This window comes from Ceratotherium simum, chromosome 30 (genome assembly GCF_057802395.1).
Source record: "Ceratotherium simum simum isolate JZ-2026a chromosome 30, ASM5780239v1, whole genome shotgun sequence".
NCBI lineage: Eukaryota > Metazoa > Chordata > Mammalia > Perissodactyla > Rhinocerotidae > Ceratotherium > Ceratotherium simum.
Window position 1 is genome coordinate 7,654,425 of NC_141929.1, and position 12,966 is coordinate 7,667,390.

The 12,966-nt window shown below is 42.1% G+C and overlaps 1 protein-coding gene across 1 annotated transcript in view; it reads right to left on the minus strand.

Moving 5' to 3' along the window:
- Positions 1–620: 620 nt before the first annotated feature.
- The window catches only part of HSD17B2 (hydroxysteroid 17-beta dehydrogenase 2), a 75,844-nt gene continuing 63,498 nt past the window's right edge, over positions 621–12,966 (minus strand). The window contains exons 4-5 of the mRNA XM_004437072.3: positions 5,528–5,665; positions 621–1,031 (exon numbers count right to left, since the gene is read on the minus strand). Of these exons, the coding sequence (XP_004437129.1) occupies positions 679–1,031; positions 5,528–5,665 (491 nt within the window). The 3' untranslated portion in view covers positions 621–678. The remainder of the gene's footprint in view (positions 1,032–5,527; positions 5,666–12,966) is intronic.

Here is a 12,966-nt window from a genome sequence, read left to right on the forward strand (position 1 = left end):
ATGGAAGCGACAGGGAGGGTTACCATGGGTGCCAAACTAGTCAGTCAGTCACATGCCCTGTGTCTGCCAAAAGGCCTCTGGGGCCCTGCTTGAGATGGAAGACCTCATCCCATCATTTCCAGGAATCCTGGTAGAGGAAAGGAGAGGAGGTACACAGAGCGCTGATTATGTAGAATGAATCCAATAGCTTAGATGTGGTAGTTGCAGCGGGATATCAAGGCACAGTGAGAAAGACTCAGCTTGACTGTGGTCCTTGCCATTTCTTCCTGCTTTTCTCCCTTCCCTCTCTCTTTTTTCTCTTCATCTCTCTTTCTCTTCTTCCTCTATCGGCAGGCAGTGGAGTCCAACCTGGATTTTAATCCTAGCTCTGCCTTTTGCTAGCTGTGTGACAATGAACTAGGAACTTAACCTCTCTGATCCTTAATTCCCTTACCTATTTAGTAGGGGTGAAGATACCTACCTTAGTTCTCTAATGAGAACTGGATGAGAGAATATATGAAATATACCCGGTGCAGAGTAGGCACTCAACGCTCTCCATGGTGATCATTTCCACCCACCAGCCTTCTCACCACTAAGTCCTATTCAAGCAACAGAGTTCACAGGGAATGCACGGTAGAAACCACAGCTTTAATGGGAAGCTCAGGTCTCCCACGACTATAACATTTCACACTTATTTGTCTATGTGGCCTTATTCTTCCAGTTAGTCATCCTTAGAGCTCTGGGCATGTTATGTGTAGTCGGTTTGAAAAAATAATCAAATATGCAAGTAGGGACAAGGGAAAAAAAGCAGAGAAACAGATAAGACCTTTTCCCGGGTGCGTAAAAGGCAAAGGGGCTCTTAGCAGAGATAGCGTGCCAGATGTCCAGGAGCACAGGGGAGACATCTGGCTGGGACTGCGTGTTGACTTTCCTGAGGTAATTCCGTTGTGCAAGGATATAGTCCTGGCCGTAGTCTTCCTGCACGTCAGGGGTGAGGTGGTCCAGCATGGTTTTCTCCAGCCTGTCCCACATGTCACTCGTGCCTGCAATATCTGGGACGCAAGAGGAAAGGGAGGATCAGATGCTGGAAACACCAGAACAGGCGTGTCTGACCACTAATGAGGAAGCACGCCCTTGTAATGGCTGCTGCTAAAAAGGACAGGCATTCCCAAATGCCTCTTAAAATATGTGCTTTATAATGGTATTTATTATATATTTTTAAACATACATACAGAAAAGTGCACAGACTGGGTTTTCACAAACTGAATAGCTCATGTAACCAGCAACCAGATCAAGAAAAGGATAGGACCAGCCTGGAAGCATCCTCGCCCCCTCCAGCCCTCTTTCCAGGAGCCACTGTCCTGAGTGACAGAACAGTGGCTTTGGACATTATATAAATGGAATCATACATTATGTTGAGCGCTTCATCCATGTATTGTGTGGTCATTCTCATTGCTGCATAGTCTTCCATCGTGTAAATATGTCATAAATTATTTATCCATTATATTGTTATGGGCATTTGGATTGTTTTCAATTGGGACCCTCACAAATAGTGCTGCCACAAACATTCTAGTACATGTCTTTTCATGACTATTATATACAATATGAAATATAACATATACAATATGTTATATACAAAATATGTATATACATACATACATACGCATATACATATAGACATAATTTTTTAAATATAGAAGTAATGCCTGCTTCTATGTATAAAATTAAATAGATAAATATCATTTATCTATTTAATTAATATATTTAATTTAATTTTCAATAATATATATTAAAAATAATTTAAATATACATTTAAAATTTAACATATAAATTATATATGATTAAATGTATAAATATATTTTAATATAGAAGTAATGCTTGCTTATTGTATAAAATTTCATAATATATATTTACTTTAAAATATAGTAGCAATGCTTGCTCATTATATAAAGTGAATAATAAGGAGATGTATATGTTTTTAAAAGTAATCTCCTCTGAGGTAGGTAACAGTTTTGTGTCCTTCCACATTCTCCCCTGTTCGTACAAACATATATACACATAGAAGGTTTTGGTTTAATTGTATTTTACCAGGAACAAACAAAAACCAAAAAGGATCATACTATATATATTTTTCAGGAATTTGCTTTTTTGTTTCTCTGTTTTGTTTTCTTGGTTTTTGTTTTGTTTTTTTGCTTAGTGATAAATCACAGACTTGCTTCCTAGTCAACAGCTATAGATTTAAACCAGAGCAGCAGAATTTTCCATTGAACAGCATTTAGCCAAGCACTTCTCTATCAAATGACTTTCTAGTTGTTTCTAGGTTTCACCATTTCAGGTGATGCTGCCAAAAACAGCACAAATGTATCCTTTCGTATTTCGGCATTTACTTCTGGAGCCTACAGTCCCCAAAAGTGTGGTCGCCTGGTCAAAAGGCACACGCATTTTGAATTTTAACAGCTGCTGCCAGATTACTTTCCAGAAAGGTTGCAGCAACCCACACTCCCGCCCGCAAAGTGTGTGACTTCTCGAGATGCTGGGGGGATGAGCCTTTGTTTGCTAGCTTGGGTGACTCCGGGATAGCAAGACAGCAGGGGAGCCTCGCTGTGAAATGTAAGCCAGTGAAATCCAATTACACTCATGGAGAGCAAACGGAGTTTCAATTGCTCATTCCTTTTCATGAAGGCACAACACCGTACTTAAAGAAATGATTACCCTGCCAATCACTCTGGAGGCTTCTGGGTCTTGAAATACGTGTTTGCATGAACTATTGTTCCTCCAGCTACCTCTCCCCCAGTCTCTGCTTTCCTGGGCTGGGGGACTCCCTTTCCTCTTCACTTCCTCCCTCTTTTAAACCCCTCATGAACTTCATAAGTACTCTTGTGGGTACCCTGTCCAGAGTCCCCAAGGCTCCCTTTATTGGTGACAAAGCCACCAGCCTTTTGTCAAACTTCATCTACCACATTGACACCCCCACCCATCCCCAGCCACTTTGGGACTACACACAATGAAACGGTTAAGATGGCCTGGATCCAATCCCATCTGTGCCTCATATCAGCTCTGTGGAATGGGAATTCCTGAACTTCTCTGAGCCTCATTTTCTCCCTCTAAGATGGGATTGTTATGATGCCTACCTCACAGGTGAGGATTAAGAGAGATTGTGCATGTAAAGTGCTTAAAATCTGCTAAGCATGTGATACGTTTTAGCTATTTTTATTGCAGGGCACTAAAAAGTCTGTTCTGTATCCTTCTGTCTTTAGAAGCTCCTTCTGTCCCTGAAGAGTCCTTTTCTTGTCCCCATTTCAAGCATCGGTCTCCAGACTTGAGTCCTCAGCCCTCCACTGTCTAGCCTCTTGCCTTCAGAGAGCCCATCAAATATCAGCTTTAAACTGAGGGCAGCCTGGTATAAAAGAAAGACCCAGGCACTGGACCCAGGGATCTGGTTTCAAATTCCCCACCATCATGGTGTGCCAGACACCCACACTGGGGTGTGTATTACCTACCCCACCCATGGGTCCTCACCTGGATAATGATGTTAATTAAACCTAACCCTCAGGGCTGTGGTGCAGATTAAGACATATATGGAAAGAGTGGCAGTATAAATTGGAACAATATTTTAGAAAATAGTTTGGTATTATCCAGTAAAGTTGAAGATAAACTCTGTGATCAATTCATTCCACTTCTGGTTATGTGTCATAGGAAAAATCATATACACATACACCACAGTATATGCGCCAGAGGGTCCATAGCTGAATTGTTCATAATTGTGACCCCAGTGTTCCAACAACAGTAGAAAAGTTGTGGCATATTCACAGAATACTATACAGCACTGAAAATGAACCCACACAACATGGATGAATTGTGAAAACATAATGTTGCATGAAAGAAGCCAGACACAAAAGAATACATACATGTTGACTCCATTCAAAGTTCAAAAACCAGTCAAGCTAAACTCTTGTTTGGATATGCATGTATGGATGTAACGCTGTAAAGAAAAGCAAATGCGTGATTGTTACAAAAAGTAAGAGAGTGGTTATGTTTGGGGGATGGGAGAGGGCTATGACTGGAGAGGATTATATGGGGGCTTCTGGGTGCTGGTAATGTTTTATTTTTTGATCTGCATGTTAAGTACATAAGTTTTTATAATTTGTTAAACTATGCGTGTATATGATATATTTCTCAATTTAAAAAAATAAGATCGGCCAGCCCTTTGGCGCAAGCGGTTAAGTGCGCGTGCTCCGCTGCGGCGGCCCGGGGTTCGCTGGTCCGGATCCTGGGCACACACCGATGCAACGCCTGTCAAGCCATGCTGTGGTGGCGTCCCATATAAAGTGGAGGAAGATGGGCATGGATGTTAGCCCAGGGCCAGTCTTCCTCCGCAAAAAAAAAAAAAAAAGGAGGATTGGCAGATGTTAACCCAGGGCCGATCCTCTTCACAAAAAAATAAAATAAAATAAAATAAGATCAACAACATCAAGAAAGAAGTATGGAAGGTGGCTAGTGCCTGATAAGAACAGCTCCCTCATGATGCTATCTATAACAATTTCGGTGAATCCTCAAAACTATAACTGAACCGCAGGGTGGCTCTCTGGTCCAAATGGAGTCTTACATCTGTGTGTTGGAAGTTTTCTTTGGCTGTGTCACCAAACCCCCAATTCCCCTGCCAGGATCAAAATCAAATTCATCACTTCCACTTCCACTAGCTGTCAGCCAGCTTTCTTCTTTCTGTGTCATGCCTTCTATCCCAGTTTCTCAGTCTATCACATTTGGCATCATCTTTGACCTACCCTCCTCCTCCATCCACCCCCCTCAATTTTCCTCCCTGTCCAAGAAGTCCCCAGGTTGGAAACCCCTCTCAGGACTTCATCTTCCCTCCATCCTATCGCCCTGGTCTAGCCTCTCAACCGGAGTGGCCCAGGTCTCTCTCTTGGTCTCCCTCCCAGAATAGCCCTTTCATCAACGCATGCTCCTCCTGAACAACTCTGAGATCCTGGCTGCCAAAGGCTTCAAGAAAAAAGTTCAGTTTTTCTTTTTAGATTTTTATCTTGTGGGTTTGGATTAACATTCAAACCTCTAGGGTTTTGTTCTTCAATGTGTTAGCAATCCCTCCCAGTTTGTGGTCTTTTATTAGACATGCTTTTTTTAATCTTCGCTTAAATCACCAATTAAATGTTTGATGGCCCAGAACTAAGGACTGAGCCACGGGGGTAGTCTGCCTCTGCCCAGAGTTTGGAAATTCAGGGAGGAGAGAGGAGAGAATGGCCATCTTCTCCCGGAGTAGAAGGGAGGTGGGTCATATTCTTCAGAGAGGAGGAGGTAGTGTTTGAAAAATACATGACATCAAAACTTAATTCCTTTGTGGAAGGACGCAGGGGAGCAACCAGACGTTGAAGAAACGGGCCTTTGCCCCTCTATTCTTAAAAGAGACCCACGCATCCCAACACCTCTTTGGTCGACCACTGAGGGGTTCAGTTTGAGCTCTGTCAGAACAAAGGACCTTCAGCAGCCCTTCCGGGAAGAACACTGTGGGCTCTTGGGTTCAAACACCTACTCGTTTGGAAGCCTCCAGGATGGATGACGGAGACTTTAACTCCCCATCTGGAAAGCTCTTGTCTCATGACTGCCGAAAACATGGTCAGAGCCGCCTTGGATGACCCATACGCTGCCAGCTTTTGCAGTGGCACCCCTCCTATGGGAATAATGGGAGAAAATAAAATCAGGTCTGATGTTTTCGTTTGTTCATCTCCTAAGGATTTAAACAGCACCTACTACCTGCCAGGAACTGGCATGGGCCCTCTGTACCCAGGTGAGCATGTTTTCTTGGTCACAACCACTGTCTTGGATGCCTGTGCTTCTGCCTTCCATGGCTGCTCCATCACAGCTAGTCCAATGACAAACCAAGTGTAAGGCTCAATCTCTCCCAGCTTCCAAGTTAAATGTGATTTAGGTGGGATAAAAAGCATCTGCCCTAGCCTGTTTTGGATGAGCTACATTCTGAGGTTCTGGATGGACATATCTTTGGCAAGGGTGGGGGGGATGGGGGGGGATGTCACTCTTCAACCCATTACCGCACATGTAGTTGAACAAACTGGGTTTAATACTTGTTGCAACAAGGAGTAACGTACACCATGGGGAAATGTGAGGCATCACTGTAAGAGAGCGTAAGAAAGGACTTACTCTAGGAGGGCTAGGTAGGGCTGGGGCAGATGATCTTTACCCCACCTAATCACATTTAGCTTAGAACCTGGGAGAGACTGAGGCTTGTACTGGGTCTATCACTGGACCAGCTGTGAGGGAGCCGCTATGGAAAGCAGGAGCAAAGGAAGCCAGAAAAGTGGAGTGACCTTATTTGGGATACGGGTCTCTGCAGTTGTAATTAAGGTACAGATCTCAAGATGAGACCATCCCAGATTAGGATGGGCCCTGAATCCAATGATGGGTGTCCTTGTAAGAAACAGAAAAGGAGAAGACACACAGAGAAACAGAGGAGCAGACCACATGAGGATGGAGGCAGAGACTGGAGTGAAGCTGCCACATGCCAAGGAGCGTCTGGAGGCGCCAGAAGCTGGAAGAGTCAAGGAGGCCCTCTCCCTTAGAGCCTTCAGAGGGAGATGGCGCTGCCAACACCTTGATTTCAGACTTCTGGCCTCCAGAGCTGTGACACAATAAGTTCCTGTTGTTTTAAGCCACCGTAAATTTTTACAGAGGCCCTAGGAAATGAATACGGGTGTGTTCCTCGTGTTCTTTAACTGGAAGACACTGAGATTGTGAAGGGGTGAAGACAGGGAGGGTTCACAGCACCCAGGGGACCTCATGGGAACCCAGGATGACTGGACCCATGACATTAGGGCTCCCAGCTTTGGCAAAGATTTCCCTGGTCAAAGAAGCATCCACTGGGTGAATGGATAAACAAACTGGGATACAGCCATATGATGGAATACAACTCAGCCATTAAAAGGAATGAACTTGCTACATGCAACAGCATGGATAAGTATCAAAATAGTTATGGCAAATGAAAGAGCCAGACAAAAAAGAGTATGTACTGTATGATTCCATTCATTTAAAATTCTAGAAGATGCAAACAAATCTGTGGTGATAGAAACAGATCAGGGGTTACCTGCTGTGGGGGCGGGAGAGGGAATAGAAAGGGGGACAAGGAAGTTTTGGGGGATGATAGCCATGTTCACCATCTTGATTGTGGTGATGGTTTCCTGGGTACATACATATGTCTAAATTTATCGAATTTTATACTTTAAATATGAGCAGTTTATTGTATGTCAATTATATCTCAATTTTTTCTTAATTTAAAAAAAAAAGAAAAAGCCACCACCTGGCTTCAAGAGACCATAGACATTTCAGCAAATGCCAGAGATGGGTATGTTGCTTTGTCTAAAACCCCCAGGACATTTGCACAACTATCTAGGTGTGGGAAGAGGGCCTCCAGTGTGCCCTGTTCTTACCTTTCCGTGCATCCCAGTTCCACCAGCTTCCCCAGGCTTCCGTGATTCTCACCAAACCAAACATGAATCTAGTTTTGCACATGTGCTTGTCTTTGTTCTCCTGACTTCAGGATTTTGCAAATGATTCCTTTTTCCTGCCAAAATCTCTTTTATTCTTCTAGCTGGGCATGCTTCATCCATGGAAGAACATCTTCCTAACCCTGAGCTCTCTTGCCTGTGTCCTCCCTCTATCCAAAAGTTCAAGTTTTCAGCATGAGCATTTGAGACCACAAAATACAGCTCATGCCCACATCTAACATTTATTAAGGATCATTTACTAAGGGATACTTAACATCATCACTTTACAGTCTGTAGTGGGTAGGACAAACCCTTGTTTCTAGGCAGGCTTTCAGCTATCTCTTCTTGGACCGCCATAAAACACTGAGCTCACTTCTCCACACTGGGAAAGTAGGACTGCAATGGCCATGATCTGATTTCTTAAAGGGCAATCGTAGTAGAGATATTGGCCATTTCCAGCCACTTAATGAAACCATGCTTTGAATTCAAAAACTTAGCCTCGATCTGAAAGCCATACAATGCAATTAAAGAGAAAATGAGATGATAAAATGTATGGAACCAAACACATACACAAGTACAGGTAAAACTGGGGAAATCTGAATAAAAGTGGTGGATTATATCACTATCAGTGTGCTGGTTATAATATTCTACTCTGGTTTTACAAAATCTTATCATTGGTGGAAACTAGGTAAAGGGTACACAAGATCTCTCTTATTCTTCCTTACAACTTTCGGTAAATCTACAACCATCTCAATAAAAATTTCAATTAAAAAAAGAGCAGAGTATCTGCACCCCCCTCCATGTTCATTGCAGCATTATTTACAATAGCCAAGATGTGGAAACAACCTAAGCAACCATTGATGGATGAATGGATAAAGAAAATGTGGTATATATACATACATATATACACATATACTATATATATATAGTGGAATATTATTCATTCATAAAAAAGAAGAAAATCGTACCATTTGCTACAACACAGATGGACCTTGAAGGCCTTGAAGGCATTGTGCTCAGTGAAATAAGTCAGACATAGAAAGACAAATACTATATGATCTCATTTATATGTGGAATCTGAAAACACCAAACTCATAGATACAAAAAAGAGATTGGTGGTTACCAGAGGCAGGGAGTTGCGGGGGTGGCAAAATGGGTGAAGGGGGTCAAAAGGTACTAACTTCCAGCTATAACATAAATAAGTTCTGGGGACATAATGTACAGCATAGTGACTATAGTTAACAATATTGTATTGTATATTTGAAAACTGCTGAGAGAGTAAATCTTATAAGTTCTCATCACACAGACAAAAAACTATAACTGTAGAAGAGATGGATGTTAACTAACCTATTGCAGTAATCATTTCACAATATACACATAAATCGTTATGTTGTACACCTTCAACTAATACAATGTTCTATGTCAAATATATCTCACTAAAACAGGGTGGGGGAAAGAGCACAGAGATACCTAGACTAGTCAATGTCAATTATCATCATTATTCTTACATCATTATTAAAGCTTTGGTCTGGCTTACATAACTTCCATTTGGGAAATACTCATCCTTACCTCCCTGTCTTTGTAGGAAGGCTGTCAGTCAGTGGTTCTGTCCTTCTCATCAAGAGAGGCAGACTGGCCAATCATAATACCCCAGCCCCCAGACGTGGAGATTGGGTTGGGGTTGGGCATGTGACCTAAATTGAGCCAGAATCCTGACATAGTTGGTGGAAGGGAGATGGTTTTATTGTCTATTCCTGGCTACTGAAGTGTGAAAATGGCGAAATGCCGGAACTCCCAGGGGCTGTTTTGCTGCCACAGAGGGGAAGGTAAGCAAAGGAAAGCAGAGGCGCGAAAAGGGGAGAGTGGAATTGGAGATGGGTGTTAAGGAGGGAAATCAGAGGGGCGGTGGGGGAGAGTGAAGATGATCCCATCTTAAAACTTGGTTCCAGCCTGTTGGTGAGCTAATAAATTCATTTCTCCTTTTTTGTTTAAGCTAGTTTGAGGTTTGGCCCTGTCTCTTACAAGGAAGAGTCCTGAGGCTTAACTGACGAAATTTCAATACAGCATCTGGCGTCAAACATTCAACTCTGGTTCCTGCCTTGCCACCGATGACTAGCTGATTCTTATTTAAGTGACTTTTAGCTTCAGGAAATCCACCTCCTTCCTTTTGCTGGTGAGAAAGACAAAGAAGTTAAAGCAACTTATTCAAAGTTACAACCCAGTTTGTGGGATGAGACCATTCTCATAGCTCCATGGTTTTTGTAGATGAAGTAAGCTTGGCCAGCTAGAAGGCAGATGGCAGCAGTGAACAGCTGGATTCTGGAGCCAAAACTGCCTGTGTTCAAATCCCAGCTTTGCCATTGTTTAGTAAAATCAATTAAAATCAGGAAAGTCATTTTATGTTGTACGCCTCTGTCTTTTAGCCTGTAAATTAAGAATGATAGTACATGCATCATAGGGTTGTTGTGAAATTTAAATGAATTAATATATTAGAATACTGCCCAGCACAAAGAAAGCTCCATATAAGAGCTTCCTTTTATTAGTGCTACTCAAGGTTTTCACAATAATATCTCCATAGCCCAAAGGCTCCATATATTCAGTGTTTCTTAGAATAGTGAGTGCACTTGCTTCAGGATCTCCCACAATACTTGTTTACTATGTGGATTATAGGACCAACCCTAGACCTACTGGAGCAGAATCTGTATTTAAAATCAATCCAAGTACTTGTTTTGAATACTAAGCCTTGAACTATTACATTACTTTTTTGTCACATATTTCCGAAGCTGTGCTTTCACGGTGATGTATTGCCTTATGGATGAGACGACAGGTGGTGAGAATTTATCACAACCCACCTTATCAATCTAAACAGAAAACATGCTTTGGACCAAACATTTAAGACCCATTTGTCCTTTGTATCATATTGAACCCTGTGAAATTGCCAATATTAGACTATTTTTGACCTACAAAATGGCAGTTCTGCAGGGTTCAATATCATAGATCTAACCTTACTGTTAATGTTTTGCATTAGTATCTAAGATCTCTGATAAGATGAAATAAGTGTAGGCATCCAAGGCTGGCTGCCCACGAGCCACAGGGTTTCAGGGTCTTCTGACCTTATGCACCCCTTCACAGTCTGTCCAGTTAGATTCTCTAATTTTTATCTTTGTTCCATTCAGGTTAAAATCCTATTGCCAAAAGGCAAAAGGTTGCCAGGAACTTGGTAAGTTTGTTTCCATTTCAGCAGGGAAAACCTGACTTCTAAAATAGAGGGCTTATCTGTTGGGGCATTGAAGAACTGGTAAGGGATGCACAACACCGGGAGTTGTGTGGGTTGTAACCTTCATAACTGTGTAGTGGTACTGACGTAATTCCAAGAAGACTAAGGCTTGGATATTTACATATTCATCCACTAGCTAATGTTACATGAAACGAGAATAGCTTGGATGCCCAGAGAGATGAATATACACTTCGTGTTTGCTTTTAAATTTTGTTTTTTAATTCCAGATCAGTGATACACAACTCAGTAGGCACAGTAGAATCACCTTGGGAACATTAAAAAAATACTAATGCCAGGCCCTACCCTAGACCAATGAAATAAAAAACTCTGACAGTAGGACCTGAACGTGAGTGTGTAAATAAAACTCTGCAGGTGATTGTAACGTGAGAACAGTGTTCTGGCTCAGTGGTTCTCAGACTTTGGTGCCTATCAGAATCCCTTAGGGAGCTAATGAGGCACACAGGGGTCTGGAGGCCCTTCAAGGATGACAGAGCCTGGGTTTTTGTAGTGTTACCAAATTCCCCAGGTGAATCAGATACACTCCCCGCAAAAGTTTGAGAACCTATATTGTAGCTAATTGTTTTAGAACGATAGTTTTCAAACTTGGTAGCTTATTGAAACTGTCTGGGGAGCTTTAAAAAAAAATCGCTTCCTGCCTCCTCTCCCCATATGATTTCATTGTTTGGGTTTCATCACAGGCACCGGGATTTTTAACAGCTTCCCAGATGATTCTAATGTGGAGACACGATTGTTAAACACTTCTAGAGAACGTCTCTGAAATTTTTCCATGTATTTCCATCCTCTGGACATGTAAATGCTAATACAGCTTGGGATATGAAATAACTGAGATCTCTGTTGTGGTTGTAGAAGGCTCACATGATCTCAGAAGTTGGATAGTGACCTGGCAGTGCTGTTTTATCCCGGATCCAAGTCTTACAGATATGGAGGGGGTAAGATATGTTGTGTTTCAGGAGACAGAAATTAAAGGAGACTTTCTAATTCTGTGCTGGAAGAAGCATTTTTGTGTGTGTGAGTTGTATAAGTCTTGGTCAAGATATATTCCCTTCAAATTATGTTGAGTGAAAGCCAGCCTCAAAAGGTTGCATACGGTCTGATTCCACTTATATAACATTCTTGAAATAAAATTATAAAGATGGAGAACAGATTCATGGTTGCCAAGGGGACGGGGTGAGGGGGTGGATGTGGCTATCAAGGGGTACCTCAGGGGATTCTTGTTGTGATGGAACAGTTCTGTATCTTGATTGTGTTAGTAGTTCCAGGAAGTTGTACGTGTGATAAAATTGCACAGAACTAGAAACACACACGTGAAAGAGTGCAGACATACCTGCTGAAATCTGAATAAGCTCTGTGCATTGTACCAATGTCAGTCACATGGTTTTGATATTATACCATACCTATGCAAGATGTTATCATTAGGGGAAGCTGGCTGACGGGTGAATAAGACTTCCCTGTACATTTCCTTGCAACTTCCTGTGAATCGATGATTATTTCTACAGGAAAAGTTAAAACATGCATACTCCCTTTAAGGCATACTTATGTCGGGCGAATTGCCTAGCTCCCATGTAGGTCTTTGGCTGTACAAAAGTCATAAGGTCTCCTAACATTTTGGTAAATAAAACTACAAATTTAAGCTTTTTTTGAAGTTTGGCATGGGAAGCCAAAAAATCAAAGCCCGGCTTATTTGAAATTTTGAAAAATGAGAAAAGCCCCTGGACAAGCTAGAGCTTTAGAAACATCTTCTGCCAAGGCTGCAACCAAATTTAAAGTGACGATATACTTCTTCCTCACTCCATCCCACACGCACCCCCATCATGGATGTGGCGAATGTAAAAGCAAAACTTGGACTTAGAGCAGTACTGGCTTAGGAGAGATCAAAATTGAATGCTGGGTTTCCCCACAATAGATTCTTAAGTAGCCAACACTGATAAACGGCTCAGAACTTGGGGTGACCTGTTATTAGGTGACTTGACAGAACACCCAGTCAACAACGAGACTGTTTTAACCAACTGCATACACACCCATGGACTCTTTCCATCCTTCATAACTACAGACTGTCTATCTTCACTTGGTGTGGCACCATGAAAGCAGCTTCTCACCCCCCTTCTCAGAGATGCTCCTTTCCCCCACCCAGCTTTTCTGCCTCAGAAAACTACTCACTGAATTTGTTCCCTGGCA